Consider the following 16598-nt stretch of genomic DNA (forward strand, 5'->3'; position numbering starts at 1 on the left):
ATGCACACATACAGGTATGTATTCAGGTCATAGATATCATATACAGAGTTGATCAGGGGGATGATGCAGCTGTGGCTTCTATGGGGCAGCCGGGGCGGCTGGGGGCAGCAGGGCTTTGCTTTGGGGAGCGGGAGATGGGGCCACACTTTGGTCAGAGGTGATGCAGCCGGGGGCTCAGTCCAGCACCCCACCATGCCCCCATGGGGTAGGGGTGGGGGGGCACAGAGGCCCCATGCCCACCCCCAGCAGCTGCCCCACGCTGCAGTGCACGGCGGGAGGAAGCCGGGGCCCGGGGCTGGCGCTGCCACAGGAGGAGGCAGCCAGGGGGGTGGCCGTGGCCCTCACCCGGTGCTCCTCGGCGGGGCGGCACAGGCTGGGCACAGGGCGGGACGGGACTCGCTGCCGCAGCCGCCTCCAGCGTGCTCGTCCCCGCGCCCGGTGTGGCGCAGAGGTCACAAGTTAGAAGACAGCCTGGACTTGGCCGGGTCCGTGTCGGGTGTGCTGGCCGCCGAATCCTTGCGGGCCACTGCCGAGTCCTGCGGCAGGGTGGGTGGCCCCACGTGCACCGAGCCTGTGGACCCCGGGTGGGCCGGGGCCCCCCGTGAGGGCGCCTGGCCCCGCAGCCCGGCGGGGGGGCCAGGGCCGGGCGAGGCGGCGGCCGGTCCCCCGCCGATGGAGGCGCAGGACTCGCGGGCCGAGGCCGGGGGGCTCTGGGTGCTGCCGGCCGCCAGCCCGTGGGGCAGGGAGGGCTGCGAGGCCGACAGGGGCCGTGAATCCTGGCTGAGGCTGCTGGTGTGCAGCGCCTGCGTGCTTTTGTGGGCAGCCAGGCGCTGGGGCGAGCCGGGCGCCTGCTGCTGGCTGAGCGAGAGCTGGGAGCCCAGCTGGCCCGGGGCGCCTCCGTAGGCAAACGTCCGGCTGGCCAGGGGGCTTTGGGACGGCGGGCTGGCCGCGGCCAAGGCGCTGGTGGACGTGGGCAGGGCCGGGGGCTGCACCTGGTCCTGCGAGGGCGAGGGGTTGGCGTGGGGCACGGGGGTCTGTGGTTGCTGTGGGGGGCTCTGCTGCAGCAAGACGGGGGAGACGGCGAAGGGGCTGGGCACAGCCTGGGCGTACTGCAAGCGGCGCATCATGCGGGGCGAGCCCAGGGCCATGGAGCCCACCAGCGGGCTGGCCATCTGCGGGCAGAAGCTCATGGCGACGGCTTGCTGGAGGGTGGCAATGGCGGAGGTGACCTGGGGCTGGACGGGGCTGTACATGGCTGTGTGCTGCTGCAGCTCCGCCTGCTGCACCATCTCCCGGTCATACTTGACGATCTCCTGGATGATCTCGTTCTCCTGGTTGTTGAAGACGCCCGAGTTGAGGTCGTGCTGCACTTTGTGGAGCAGGATCGAGTTTTTCTTCCCTGCAGGGAGGCAGCCAGGACGGGGAGCACCATGAGACCCTGTGCTGGGGCTATGCTGGGCCCCCCACCCACGGCTGTCCCACACTGCTGGGACAGCCCTCGACCCCCCCGCCCCAAGCCCTCTGTGCCCTACCGATGCGATCAAGGCGGTCAATGGCCACGGTCTCGAAGGCCCGTCTCATCATGGGGTACTCCTCCAGCACCTCGTTGAAGTTGTCCACCGAGAGCGAGTAGAGGCGGCAGTAGGTGTCTGCCCGGACGCTGGCTGTGCGCCGGCCACGGGTCAGCAGGCAGATTTCTGCGGAGGATACACCAGTGCCAAAATCAAAACACTGCCAGTGAGGACTGCAAACAGGGACAGGCCAGGAGCAAGGGGCGAGAACCATGGAGTGGTGGGTGCCCTGGTGCCTCTCGCAGCCCCCAGGAGGGGACCTGGGCTCAGCCCCACCAGCTCTCACCTCCGAAGTAGGAGCCGTCAGAGAGTTTCATCTCCTTGTTGCCCTTGGTGAGGATGCTGACCACCCCATGCTGGATGAAGTACATCTTCTTGCCAATGGTGCCCTCACGGATGATGTAGTCACCCGGCTGAAACACCTCAAATTTCAGCTTGGTGAGCATCGCCGTGACAAAGTTGGGGTCTGCGTTGGCAAACAGTGGCATCGAGGCCACCAGCTTGCGGCAGTTGAAGTTCACGATTTCCTGCGGGGAAAGGAGGTGAGGGACCAGGAGGCAGGGACACGGCTTCCCCAGGGCAGGCTCACGAACACAGAGCTGCCAGCACACGCAGATGCCCTGGCACAAAGATTGTGCATGGACACACTCACACTCGGAGCTGCAAAACCAGAGCAAGAGGTGCTCGACCCGAAGCACACGCCCCCCCAGGAGCCGGTGGGACTCACAGCTTCCCCCACAGCAGGGAGCAGGGGCGGCCCTCGCTGTGCGGAGGGCTCGAGGGGTGGGTCCCATCCTCACCGCAGTATCCCCTGGACAGCTTTCCAGCCCCTGGGGCTCCTACCTCACGCAGTGGCTCGTTGAGCTCCCCCAGGATGCTGTCCTCATCAAACATCTTGCCCTGGTAGCGGTGCTCATAGTAGTCGTGGATCTTCTGGCGGAAGTCGGCGGGCAGCTTGTGGAAGGACATGTACTGCTCCACCTGCTTGTACTGTGGGATGAGGCGGCGTCAGTGCCCGGAGGGACCCCCCGTCCACACCCCCGCTCCATGGGGTGGGTCCCGGGCCCCTCCTGGCTGGCGAGTCCTGCTCCACCACCCCATCCCTGCCCCGCGGAGGGTATCGGCACGGAGCGCTCACCCTGCCTGGCTGCACCCGCCGGCGCCACTGCGGCTCTAGGAGGGGACGTGACAGACGGGTGCAGGACAGGAACCGTGGTCCCCATCCAGCCCAGTCTTACCTTCTCCTGGTACTGGCGCCGGGAGGAGTCCAGTGACTGGATGAGGGCGGTGGCGTGGCCGATGAACATGGCGTAGCAGGTAGCCCCCACGATCATGCTCAGCATCGTCAGCCAGATGTCCGTCATGCTCTCGGGCGCCTGTTTCCCGTAGCCGATGCAGAGCATGTGGCTCATCGACTTGAAGAGGGCAAAGGAGTACAGCTCGCTCCAGGAGTCGTTCTGCAGCGAGAGGGACGGCGGCGCTCAGCCCCGGCTGGCCCACAGCTCTCGCGCGCGCGCGCGTGGACAGGCACTGGTGGGTACCACGCCTGGACTCGGACCTGTCTCCCCCAACACTCAGCAATCATCGGATTTGTTTTGTTTGTTTGTTTTTGACAGCCTCACCTTGCAGGTGAAATCCAAACCAACCCAAACGCCAGGCACGGCTGGGGCTGCAGCGCTCCTGCAGCGCTGCGCTCCTTCCTGGCGGGTTTCTGCGCCTCACCCCCTGCCTGGCTTTGCTTTGGGGACTCAGTCATTTTAATTCCTTTTTTTTTAAGTGGATATACAGAAGTGCAGTGAGCCCCTGTGAAACGCTTTACGGGAACAAGCTCTGAGTTTATGGAAGCTGCTGAGTTACTGCAGCTCGCACTTGGGAGCCTGCGGACGTGGCTGGGACAGCAGGCAGCTGCAGGCAGGGACAGGCTGGTGGGGCCCTATAGGGCAGGAATCCCCTGGCCCAGCGTCACGCAAAGGCCCGGGTGCCCCCAGCGCGAAGCAGCCGGGGAAGGAGAAGAGTGAGACGGGCGGGAGAGGAAGGGGAGGAAGCCAGACGGGGGGAAACGGAGCAGAGATGGAAACACCGGCAGAACGGGGACAAGACGGACGGAGGCAGAAGAGCCATTTGTAGCAGCTGCAGGGCTGAGAGGGAGCAATTAGAAACATGGCCCATTATTTATTAATAGCATCTTTGCTGCTAATGAGCAGGGCGAAGGCGGCAAGGGACGGGGCAGAGATGTGTCAGCATCTTCCTCCTGCCCGGATCGATCCGCTGCGATGGCCCGCAGCAGGCGCGGGGTGCCCTGCGCACCCTCCGCGCTCGCACCGTCGGGGCACTGCAGCACCGGCCGGTGCGGGATGGCATCTCCTGGGGGCGGTGGAGAGAGGCCAGATGACACGGGGATGGCCGGGGGCCGGGGGGGAGCAGGCAGGGAGTGAGCGGGGTCAGGGACGACACTCACCACCATCCCGTTGATGGAGACCCAGCAGTTCTGGGGGAAATCCTGCAGCATGGGCACGAGGAACTGGAGGCAGCCGTCCCAGTGGCAGAGCAGCAACATCATGCCGATGAGGTTGATGATCCTCATCACCGCGCTGGCCAGGTCATAGGTCATGTGGAAAATCTGCAGGTGGAGGAGCCGGGTTGGACGGCAGAGGATGAGCGCCGTGACCTTCCCCCCGCTGCCCGGCCCCACTCGGGACACCAACCCGCATGGCCTCGGCTGAAATAGCCACACGCGGCTGGCCCGGCCGCAGCCCTCCCCGAAGCGGCTGCGCTCCTCCTGCCTATTTATAGCCGGCGGGATGCCGCCACGCTGCCGCCCCGGAAAGCGCTAATGGCTGTGAGCTTTGATGAGGATAAGCCAGTGCTGGCGGATGCTCGGGGAGAGCCAAATACTCTGGGCACTGGGGAGGGAGTGGGGCAGCCCCTGGGGCAGCGGGTGCACGGGGCTGGGTGCAGCTCTCGGTAAAGAAGGGTCCAAGGTGCCCACGTCAGAGTGGGGCTGGAGGAAGACCCCGCGCTGGGGAGAGCGACCAGGGCGGCTCCACACAGTCTGCTCTGCCTGAGATCCCACCCTGACGGGGACGGGGCTGCTTCCCCCCAGGGCCGGCGCCTACAAGAGCATCAAATGCTGAGACCCATCAGCCACACCCCAGGAGAGCCCCCGGGAACGCTCCCAGGCCGGGGCGGGTGCAGGAGGGAGCCGTGACCGCTGGGACCCTCCACGGTGCTCCTGGGACCAGTGCCCCGGCCGTGGAGGGGCGCGTGAAGGACGTGCCTCCAGGAGCGGCTGCTCGGAGCACCGAGCACACTGCGCACTCCTGGCACCAGCCCGCAGCTCCCGCGAGAGCCGGGCTTGCCGCGGCCCGGGTCCCAGCCTGGCCTCAGCACCTCTGGCCCCAGGGCACCCGCACAGGCAAACCCCGGCCGGAGAGACGCGTGCTCCTTGCTGCAAACTGAGCCACGGGCTGAGGACTCCTTCCTTTTCCTTTACTATTTTTAGGGTCCAGAAAAGGTGAATTCAAGGGGGGGAAAAAGAGAAAGAAAATAAGAAATTAAACGCGTGGCAGTGAAATCCCCGGCCTCCCCCCTGGCTGGAGATGCAAGACTGGAGCCCTACAGCGTCTCGTGGAGCACCTGCACGACAAGGGCACGGCAAGGGCAGAGCAAGGGCAAGGGCGCAGCCTCCCCTTCCTCCTCTGCGCCCACCCCAGTCTGGGGCTGCCCGCCCGGGCAGGGCACGCGGCGTGGGCAGGATGAGACAGAGCTCGTGTGATGTGATGTGATGGGGAGACAGCGAGCTGGCGTGCGAGGGGCTGGGGAAGGAGCAGCCCGGGGTGAGGACAGGCGGGAGCAGCCCCAGCCCCATCTCTGCCGGCCTCGGGCACGTCCCTTCCCCACACCAGCCAGCAGCAGTCACCCCCCGGGGCAGCCCCTCGCGGTCCCCGCAGAGATGCTCCCGCAGCATCGCGAGAGCGGGCGAGGTCCCAGCGGGGATCGGGCCAGCTCCCCTCCGGTCCCCGGTAAGCGGATGCGATTACCAGGATAATCTGCGCAGCCACGAACGGGTTTAACTCGTCCCCGGGGCTCTCCCTGCTAAGTCCCTCTGAAAGTGAAAAGGGCACAGAGCCAGAGCCCTGGCAGGGCAGGGACGGTGCGGGACAGACTTTGGGATGGGGGGTTTGCAGGAGGCGTGGGATGCTCCTGCAGCAGAGCCCAGCCCCAGCGGCAGGTGTGGGAGAAGGGCACAGGGCAGGGTGGGATGCGGGCAGGGAGATGCGGGCAGGGAGATGCGGGCAGGGAGATGCGGGCAGGGAGATGTGGGCAGACTGACTGGAGTGCAGCCGCCCTCCCGGCCCTCTGCCCCGGGAACGGGGGCAGCCCCCAGCAGCGCCGCGAGGCTCAGGGCGCTGCCGGGCACCGGCCGGGGCAGCCGAGCTCAGCCCTGCGTGCGCGGGGAGAGCTGCGCGCGGGTCGCTGGGGGATTTCCCGTCGCAGGGTCAGGCCAGGACAGAGTCAGACCCCCGACAGAATGGGGCAGGGCCGTGGCGGGGGCTGCCAGGCGCAAAGCCCCAGCACCCACCCCAGCTGGCAGAGCGGCCGCGTGCCTTTGCGTGGCAGGAGGGAGGGTCTGGTGCCATCCCGGCAGCCGCCAGCGCCGATGACGCTGTGCCCAGGCTGCACTGCGGGTCCCTGCAGCGCTGCCAGGCCGCTCTCGCCCACCGGAGCCCGCACGGGCTGGGACGCCCAGCCGAGAGCCCACAAGCCCCCACCAGGCCTGGGGACACATGGCGGCAACAGAACGGGAGGAGGAGGAGGGAGCGAAGGCGCTCGCCGCCCCTCCAGCCCGCGGGTGCGCGGCCGGCTCCGCGCCGCAGCGAGCACCCGCGCAGCCCCAGCCAGCGAAGCTGCCGGCAGGCGCCAGCCCACGCGCTGGAGCCACGTGGCAAAGCCGGCCACGCCACATCCCAACACAAAGGCACGTCGTCGCCTCGCGGCCGACGCAGCCTCGGGCGCGCTGAGCCCGGGCAGCGCCCCGTCTCCTGCCCTGGGGACCCGGGAGTCCCGCCACCGCCGAGGGGCTGGGGCTGCTGCGGCCCTCCCCGGCGCTCCCCGAGGTCCCGGCGGAGCAGGGAGCCGGAGGGGACCGGAGGCAGGGAGCGTCACCTGCCCTGGTGCGCCGGGAGCTGAGCGTGCTGTCACCCGTGGGTGGTGCCACACCACGGCGCCGGCACCAGCTGCGCAAGCCCCGGCACCCAGGCGCGCACAGGGCACGGCTCGGCTGCGGCGCTCAGCGGGCCCCGAGGAGCCGGGGGCACTGCCTTCGCGCTGAAGCGGACCCGGAGCCCTCCCGCGTCCCGGCTGTCCCCCGGGGACAGAGCAGAGGGGAAAGCAGGGGATGCCCAGGGACGCCCGGAGCCTCCCTGCTCCAGGGAGGGTCACAGTCACCCGCCAGCCCCGCACACAGCCCCACAGACCCCACGCTACCCGTCAGCTCCTCGGGCAGCCCCGAGCCCCGCCACCCTCGTCGCAGGGGTGCCTCCCGGTTCCCGCTCTCCCGCCCAGTCCCGCCGCTGCCAGAGGGACCCACCGCCAGGCTGCGTCCCGCGGGTCCCTTACCTCCTCCCACTGGTGGATGTAGCGGATGAGCCGGGAGAGGCGGAGGAGCCGCAAGAGGCTGAGGATCTTGGTGAAGCGGACGATGCGGAGGGCACGGGCTGTCTTGTACACCTCCGAGTCTATGCCCTTCTCCACAATGAGGAACACGTAGTCCACGGGGATGGAGGAGACAAAGTCCACCACAAACCAGGTCTTGAGGTACTTCTTCTTGATCTTCTCGGGGTCCAGGATGATTTCGGTGTTGTCCTCAATGACAATCCCCGTCCGGAAGTTCAGCACCAGGTCCATCAGGAAGAAGGTGTCAGAGACCACGTTGAACACGATCCAGGGTGCTGTGGTCTCCTCCTTGAAGAAGGTGATGCCCACAGGAATGATGATCAGGTTGCCCACCATGAAGAGCAGCATCGTGAAGTCCCAGTAAAACCTGGGGAGCGAAAGGATGGAGGAGGGTGTCACCAGCGCCCCGCCACCGCCCCTCGCATCGAGGGGACCCACGCCCTGCCCCAAGGGACCCGCACTACCGGGGTGCTGTCACTCTGATGCCACCTCGGCCCAAGGCACCGCTGTCCTCTCCACAGGGACCACATCCTGCTCCCCGCACTCCAAACCACCCCCAGGCCTGATCCTGCAGGCCAGCAGCGTCCCACCTGGTTGAGGTACGGCTGTGCAAGTGCGGAGGGGGGTGCAGGATGAGGCCGGGGGCTGTCCCTGCTGTGCCGGTTTGGCCAGAGGTCTGCCCTGAGCACCCGAACCCAGGCAGGTCCCAGGGCGCGGGGAGAACGATGAGGCAGGTGCTGGGGTGGGGGGAGACCCTCCTGCCGAGCCACCCTGGGGCAGCCCGTGGGCTGGGGACCACCCTCACCCCCAAACCGCCTGCCGCGGCGGGGCCATGGTGCTCTCCGTGGGCAGCGCTCAAGGTTGCGTGCGGAGACAGAACGGGAGAGCCCGGCCTCCCCCACCGCTGCCCTGGGAGCGGCCCCCACCCCTCCCCGAGGGGGGATCCGAGGACAGGGGACAGCATCCCCGGGGACAACCGGGGCCACCCCCCCAGCACCTCCCTGGACCAGGCTGCAGTCCCGGTTTCGGGGGTGCACGTTGGACCCCGGCGGCGCGGCCGCGGTGGAAGGAGCCGCAGATCACGTACAGCTGCAGCTGTGCCGGCATCGCCCGCAGCCCCAGTCAGGTGGCGGAGGGTGCAGGCAGCCGGCTGTGCCTTTGCCTCTGCCTGGGCTGCACGGCTCCTCCGCTGCCTCCGCCCTCTCCTGCCTCACCCCCGTCCTCTCCCTCCTTGTCCCCATCTTCTGGGCCACCGATGACCTTTCTGAGCACCTGCAAGGTCACAGCAGCCCCGTCCCAGCAGGATGGTGTGGAGGGGACCCCAGCCCCTCGCTCCCCGCCAGGCGCTCGCCTGGGGGAGGATGCTCCTCAGTGCCACGAGCAGAGACACACAGGACCCTTGCCCATGCCCCTCTGCTCAGCCCACCCCGGGCAGGGGTGCCCTGGCCACACCGTGCCCTGGACGCGCCGCCAGGGATGGGGGAAGGAGGGGGGTGACCTCCCACACACAGCAACGGGAGATGGGCTGGATCCATGCCCCAAGCACATTAGCGCAGGACCAGAAGGAGCCGAGCATCCCAGCTCCTGACCTTTCTCCAATGACACCTTCCCATGTGAGACATTGCCGTGGCAACCGTGAGTGATGTCACTGCTGCACAACGATGACTTCACACCCAGGGCCGTCTCCAGGGTACCCTCAGCCAGCCAGAGGAGCGGGCTGAGCTCTGGCCGCCGGCACTGAGTGGCTCCAGCGCCCTGCGACCCGCTGCGGGCAGCGAAGCCATGGCTGTGGTGGGCCCTGCCAGACCCCCGGGCTCCAGCAGCACGGCACGAGCCCCTGGAGAAGCCGGCATCAGCGGAGCGGCCACTGGGGCCGGGGCAGCCCACGGCGGCGGCACGGGGCTGGATCTGTCCTGCAAACCCCCAGCAGCTCTTGCTGCAAACTGACCCCGCTGCACGAAGCGGGTCCCACGGGGGCATTAGCCATGCGAAGCAGTGAAGAACAAAGATTAAATAACCATGCCAGCTGGGCGAAACTCTCCTCTGGCTCAAATCCCTTTGCAATCTGGCTGAGCCAGGGCAGAATTCGCCCTGCTGAGAAAGACAAACTGCTCCTGCTCCTCCCCAACACACACGACTGACTCTGTGTGATCTCTTTGGGGACTCAGGTGTGATGCCAATGCTTTCCTCCTCGGAGGGCAGTGTGTGCATAGAAAAAAAGATCCAATCCAGGCTACTAAAAATATCTGAAAACAAATTAATTAGGATCGTCAGCACCCCCTCCCTTGCTCCTGACCCAATTGAACGACAGCGACGGTGACAGAAGATGCTGAAAGCCCCTGCGAGCGGGGGCTGCTACATTACTGCTCCATCGCCTGGCGCGGCAGTGCTGCCCTGCGGGTCCTGGCCAGGGGCCGAGCCCCCACACTGTCCTGCAGCAAGTCCCAGGGGCCCCACCATCCTCCTGCCCCCAAGACCCCGGAGCGCATCCCTCCACAGAGCTGCCACCTCCTCGGCGCCTCCAAAATCCCAATGGAGACCCCAAGGCTGGAGAGGTGCGGGGCAACCCCAACGGCCACGCCAGCAAAGCCTCCCCATCTGCCTGCTGTTACCAGCCGGGAGGGGGCCAGGAGAAGCCCCCTGAGCCGCCCAGGAGGGCACGGCTGCAGGGCACCAGGGACGTCCCCGCTCAGCTCCATCACTGGCACGCGCGGCGCCGCGGGGGACGATCCCGCTCGCCAGCCTGCCCAGGCGGACAAAGCTCCCCGAGACCCTGCTCTGCCGGAGGTGCCCCCGAGGGCTGAGCCCCTCAGCCTGGACCGGGCCCCGGCTGCAAACAGCGTCGGGAACAGCACGGGATCCGTGGGGGACTGGCGCTTCGCGAACTCACGCTGAATACTCATACCCTAAAAATGAGGCTGCTCCTAGAAGTGGGTTAAGCAGCCAAAGGCAGAAGTTTGCCCGCGCTGAGCGAGCGGAGAGGTACAGCGCCCAATGCGCTGTCTCTGCCCCTGCGTCCCAGTACAGCCAGTTGTGATGAGCGACTGGTGCTGCTCTCCCCAGAGAAGCCTGTTACCCCGGGGGTCCCTGGGGAGGGGTGATAAACGCTTTGCAAACTGCTCAAGGACCCAAACTCTCACAGTCCCCCCAGGGAGCCGGCTGCAGCCTTCCTTCCCTGATCACCGAGCGGTGGCTTGCGGCACCCCAGGTCCGACTGCCCCACACGGGCCTGCGACGGGGGGAGAGGGGCTCCCCGCCACCCTCACCAGGGGGGACGGTAACAGCAGGGGAGCAGCAGCAGCTCGCAGTGCTGGCATGCACATCGGGAGCAACAGCAGCCAGTGAGCCCAGTGCCTCTGCTCAGGAGCCCCGACAGTGGCACCAGCGCCTCGGTGGCACCACCCCGGCAGCAGCAAAGCCCCAGAAGCCATTTTAACCCCAGCGGAGGAAGGCTCTGGCCAAGCAGCACCAGGGACACACGCCCTGGATGCGGTTGCACCCCCGATGCAGGTGTGGGACCAGCTCTTTCAACAGAAATTCGCCAGCAGCGGGAACCCACAGCTCAGCCCCGCAGCCCACGGAGTGCCGGGCTGGCGGGAGGAGATGCCGGCAGAGCCGTATCAGGCGGCCCCGCGGTGGTCACGGGGAGCCAGGCACCGCCGCCACCGCCACTGAATCACCGGCTGCGCGCGGCTCTCCGCATTACTGATGCGTCCTGCAAGGCGCCTGGGCTGAATCCTCCTGCCGGGCTTATGCAAGTCTCCTACCGCGCAGATCGACCGCAGACCTGGAGCACCCGCTCCCCAGCGCCCGGGCTCCTGCGCCCCCGGCAAGCACCCGCTCCCCCAGGAATGCCACCGGCTTCCTCCTCGGCCCTGGCCCCGCGTGCATCTCTCCCCCCGAGGCCTCGCAGCACCCCCAGCCCCGCACACTCCTCTGCCCGGCTCCTGGGTGCGTACGGGGTGTAAAGATGGGAGCCAGACCAGCAACCCCAGGTCACTGCGAAACGAGGGCTGGATGTGGCCCCCAGCCCCCAACCCCGCTGCAAGGCTGATGCCCCAGTTGCAGAAACACCAACAGAAATAAACAACGAAAATGTCGATGCTAGCTGGGTTTTTTCCTCCCATCAATAAAGACCAGAAACAGTGAAGACAAGAGAAGACAACTGACCACCCCACCCAAAAGGAGGTGGCTCTGCTCAGCACTCTCTACCTCAGCGCACGATTTACAAGGTCTCTTATCAGATTTGCAGCTCGAGATCTCAACCCGGGCTGCTTCCTAATAATTCAATATTCATGTAAATGGCAACTCTTGTTCCTGGAGCAAGTCTGCCCCTGAATTTTGCATGAATAATCGCAGTGCCGTGTCCGTGAGGAGGCAGGATCTCTAAATGACCCCGATTATGAAATGATGTCACATATGCAGATGGGTAATGATTTTATCTTAAGATGGGAAAACGGGTTTTGCAGGGCAAATACAACTGGGTCCATACTCCATTATCATTACTAGAAAAACAATATTTTTTTAAAGGCAGGACCGATGTGGAACAGATGGACACATGTCCTCAACATGCACAAGCAGAGTGGGCTCCTCACGACCGGCCTTTCAGCCCTGCGTTGAGCCAGTCCTGTTTATGTGCACGTTTGTAGACCCAGACGATGCCGCGGCTCTGCCTGCAGCTCCTCCCCGCTGGGCAGGGAACTCTCCTACGCCACTTGCAGCATCAAAACACAGGCAGCAGCTCTTCCCCAATGGTTTTCAAGTCTTGATAGCGACTCCGGGAGAGATGGAGCCAGCACGGGCCAGGCCGGCCAGGGTGACTCCCCAAGGTCACCCTGGCACGACTGGCACCCGACCGTCACGAGCACCAGCCAGGGAGCGATGCTGCTGCGCCCTAGGGAAGCGTTCGAGGCCTCGCTCCCACCGTGGGCTCACCGCGGGGAGACCCTGCTCTCAGCAGCACCGTGGTTCTGCCACCAGGGCCACGCATGGCTCTGCCAGCTCGGAGTTGGTTGCAGGAGTGGGGCAGGCTCTGGCCCCGGGGCCATTGTGGCAGGGGCTAGCTGGGCCAGGCTGTCACCCCGCTCCAGCCTTCCCCAACAGCCCGCAGCTGCTGAGGGCGAAGCGGAGCACGGGCGGCACAGAGGGGCAGGGTCCCCCGGCTCGCCAGCCCCCGGGCGCGGGGGATCCGCCTGGCACCGCCACACCTGCTCAGTCACAGCAGGGACAGCGGAGCTCCCTCCGCCACGGGAGCAGCGATGGCCACCCCGTGCAGCCGCTCCTCACCCTGGCTCTGCAGCAGACCTGGTGCCCAGGTGAGCCAAGGAGGTGGCATCAATGGATACCCATGGTGGGTTCCCAATGGGAACATCTTCCACAAGGGTGCAAGACCCCTGAGAGGAGGCTGAGGGCCTCCAGCTGCTCCTCTGGAAGATGCCAGATCAGCCCAGGAGCAGCATGTGAGGGCAGGAGCAGGAGGTGCAGGCGCTGGTCCCTGCTCGGAGACCACCCGTCCAGGTGGGTGCCCATGGCCACCTCCACCTGCCCTGGGGACCCCTGCGCCAGTGGGGACACAACAATGCCAGCTGTGAACAGATCCCAGGGTCTAGCTCGATGGCGTCCCTCACACCAGTACCCCGCGAACCCTCCCTTGAGCCTTTCCAAACCACGCACCAGAACAGCGGCAGAACAACTCAGGGCCGAGCCCTTTGAGGTTGCTGGACCAGGGGCCCTTGACGGCTGGCTTGCCCAGCGATGCCAGCAGGGCCTTGGCCACTCAGCCCCACCGCCTGCCCCAGACGGTCGAGCCGTACATCCCTCCCAGTAGCCTGCACACGACCCAGGAGGAATTTGCTGCTTCTGAGCAACCCCAGGGCTCAGGGGGTGGAAAGGAGACAGAGCTGCAGAGACTCTCCCTCCAGGCTTGCCATTCCTCGGCTGGAAGCCGCACAGGCTGGATCCAGGGGACTCTAGTCCTCTTGGGAGCGAGATGAAACCCTCTTCAAACTCCCTGAATCTTAAGGGCTGGATCAGGCCTCCTTGGGGGAGGGAGAGTCTTCGCAAAGTGCTGCTTGGCCGCGGAGAGGGCAGCACGTCCTCCAGCCCAGACCCCCAGCCCAGCCAGGGGAGGGTGACACCTTTCCTGGGGCGGTTTGGGTGAAGAGCCAATGCCCGGTGGGGCTCCAGAGGGTCCGTGCTGGGCCGAGCCGCCCAGAGGCCCCGGGAAGGACGAGGGAGGGGATGCCCTTGCGTGGGCAGCCCCCTCGTCCAAGCAGAGAGGGCTCTTAGCATCCCCGGATCGACTGCCGCCCCGCTGGGGAGGGGGATGCCCAGCCGCCAGCCCCTCCCCGCACGCAGCAGCATCCGCGCTGCCGCCCCCAGCACAGCTCAAGGTGCCCTCTCCCCGGGCACGGCTCGGCTCGGCCTCCCTTCCCCGGGCTCCGCTCGTCCCTCGGCCCCACCCGCGGCCCCCCGGCCCCGCGGGATGCGGGGTCCCGGGCGCGGCGCTCCCCCCGCCCGGCCGGGCGCGCACCTGAAGTCGCTGTAGGGGTGGATGATCCAGGCCCCCGCCGACTTGACGCGCTCCTGCTCCCGCTCCACCGCCTTCTGCGAGCCGAACATCCGCAGCGAGAACTTGTTGACGCCGGGCTGGAGCATCGCCCCGAACTGCCGCTGCATGAAGCTGGCCTGGCTGCCGCGGGCCTCCTCGCCCGCATCCTCGCCCGCGCCCTCCTCGGCCGCCTTGGCCCCGCCGGGGGACGCGCCGCCGCCGCCGCAGGAGAAGGAGACCTTGGGGTCGCGGGGCGGCTCCGGGCCGGGGCTGCGCGGCGGTTCCCCGCGCCGGCACTCGCCGTTCGGGGACCCCTTCCCGCCGCGGCCCCGCGCCCGCCCCGCCGCCGCCCCGCCGCGCTTGGCCGCCTCGGCCGCCTCCTCCTCGGCCGCTGCCTCCCCGCCCGCCGCGCCGCGGCCCGCCCGCATCCTGCCGCTGCCGCCGCCGAGGCCACCGGCGGCCGAGTGGCGGCCGCCGCCGCGGCGGGGGCGGGCTGGGGCGGGCCGGGGGCGGACGGCGGGGCCGGGCCGGCGAGCGGGCGGCTCCGCAGCTCCCCCCGTCGGCAACAGCCGCGGCCGGCGTGATCGGCGACCGGGCCGCCCCGCTCGGCCCGACGGCCCCGGCCCTTCGCGGGGATGCCGTCAGCGCAGCCCCGAGTGCTTCGCGGGACGCCCACTCGCGTCCCTGCCCCAGGCCGGGGACAGACCCCGCAGCCCCGCCAGGTGGCACAGGGGCTTCGTGCAGACCGGGAAGACGTGGCTTCTCTCGCAGCCCCGGGGACCCGCCGCCCGCCTCGCCAGCCCCAGCCTGTCCCCGAGCTCCCCTGCACCGAGCCGGTGGCGGGAGGAACCGGCCGGGGTGAGCGCAGGGATGGAGCCCCGGCCCTGGCACCCCGGGACAGGGCGGCTCCGGCGTGTACCAGAAATGACACGGGCCAGCAAACCCGAGCCAGACACCAGCACCTGCACCAGACACCGGCTCCTCCGCAGAGGCAGCGGGCTCCGAGCTCTGGGTGCCGGGAACAGGGCGGCAGGACCAGCACCCCCACCCCAGGAACGCGCTCGTCCCGCCGCGGCTGCCCCAGGCTGCGAGGCAGCCGGGAGGGCCCCGAGCACCCGTCCCCGGTCACGGTGCCGCACGGGTGACGCGGCCACGGCACCATCTACCGCCCACGGAGCAGAAACACAGCCGGACAGCGTGGACGGCCGGTTCCCACGCCGGCCACCGCTGGAGCCAGCCCTGCTTTGTGCCCAGGGTAGGGAACAGGCAGCGACAGCCCCCCCTGAGCCCCATGGGAGAGGGCACCCCAAAAGCCACACTCCATGCCACAGCAAGCTCACTCTGCAACAAACCACCCCCTTGGCTTCACATCGCTGCCCATGTCTCCAAACCATCCCCAAGCACTATGCCAGCCCCCCACCAGCTGCCCCAAGCCCACGGAGGAGCCCCCGATGAGACGACACTGCAGCTTGTCCAGAGGGGGAGGCTGGAGACACCAGAGCAAACGAGCAAGGCTGCAGCAAGGCAGCAGCTCAGGGCTTGCCCCGAGGCACCAGGAGGCAGAGGCTGAGCGGGACCCCCCCAGACGGCGGTATCCAGAGCACCCAAACTCTCCCCCAGAGGGAGTGGGCACCACGGAAGAGGCCTGCTCACCCCAGTCCCACACGGAGCTTGCTGGGGCAGCTGCCGCAGGCGAGGGGGCCCGGTGGAGCGCAGCACGATGCCGCTCCATCCCCACCCCAGCTCCCCGGGCTGTTTTCCACCCCCAGCACCAGCCCTGCCAAACAAAAGGCACAAGCAGTGCTTTGTGTTGCGGCCCCAGAGCCGGGTCAGGCAGGACCCATAATCCTCATCAAGGAAATTAAGCCTTTCATTGATTTTTCACCAGGACAGCACCCACAAGCACGAGGCTGGCTGCGAAAGACTTGCATAACCCACTTACGTGCCGCAGAGCCATGCTGGCCAGTCAGCCCCAGGGCTGGCCCAGCTGATTACACACTGAGGCAGCAGAAATGCTATCAGGAAGGACCAGGCCACCACAGCTCTGGGCTGCCAGCACCGCTGCCAGACCTGCCTGCCACCACACCACAGCCAGCAGCTCTCCAGGGACAGCCCTGCAATCAGCCACACTCCCTAATTATCCCTTCCCAGGCAGGGAGAGGCTGCAAGGCCACAGCTCAGACACGCACCAGGAGCAGGGCTGGCAGAAGCACCTCAGGCCAGCTGGGAGCATGTTGGGGCTCCTCTCCAGGCCCTGGCCACTCCTGCCTTGCTCCAAGGGCTCAGGGCTGGCAGCAGGAACAGGACCCCCACTGCATCCTCCGTCCTCTCCACAGGCACCGTGCTGCACACACAGGCAGCAGAAGCCTCGCACCTTCACTCTCCCTCACAGGAAAAAGCACAGAGAAAGAAAAGTAACTGCTTAGAGAAGCACAAGACACACAAGCAGCATGTCCTGCAAGGGCTCCTTGACCCCACAGCCACAAGACAGAAGAACTGCACAGCAGGGTGAGGCAATGCCTGTCCCCAAACAGACAAGCATGCCCGTGACCAGCACTTCTCTGGGCTCTGTGGAGCAGAGAGAACCGCTCATCTCCCATCACGAAGGCTTGAACACCTCTCAAGCTGCAAATACTTGGCGATTAGAACAGTCAGAGCTGGCACCGAGCTGCGACACAGAGCATCATGTTCTACAGCCAGAGGAGCCAGAAATGAGTCAGCAGGTCAGGTAACCCAGGGGTCCAGCCAGCAGGGAACAGACCAGAGTCCAAACAAAGTTTGAAAAAAAAAGAATCATCTTT

The 16598-nt window shown here is 66.9% G+C and overlaps 1 protein-coding gene across 1 annotated transcript; it reads right to left on the bottom strand.

Annotated features, from left to right (window-relative positions):
* Positions 1–452: 452 nt before the first annotated feature.
* On the bottom strand, positions 453–14240 carry HCN2 (hyperpolarization activated cyclic nucleotide gated potassium and sodium channel 2; the record flags this gene model as incomplete). Its single annotated transcript, XM_082010872.1, has 8 exons — positions 13780–14240; positions 7191–7614; positions 4030–4191; positions 2810–3028; positions 2415–2561; positions 1858–2098; positions 1533–1697; positions 453–1399 (listed from the first exon to the last, which is right to left on the bottom strand). Exons 1-8 carry the CDS (start codon positions 14223–14225, stop codon positions 453–455), a joined length of 2751 nt encoding a protein of 916 aa, XP_081866998.1. The 5' UTR covers positions 14226–14240.
* Between the last annotated feature and the right edge of the window lie 2358 nt (positions 14241–16598).

The sequence above is a fragment of the Phaethon aethereus genome, assembly GCF_964289735.1.
Source record: "Phaethon aethereus genome assembly, chromosome: 26".
NCBI classification, from domain to species: domain Eukaryota; kingdom Metazoa; phylum Chordata; class Aves; order Phaethontiformes; family Phaethontidae; genus Phaethon; species Phaethon aethereus.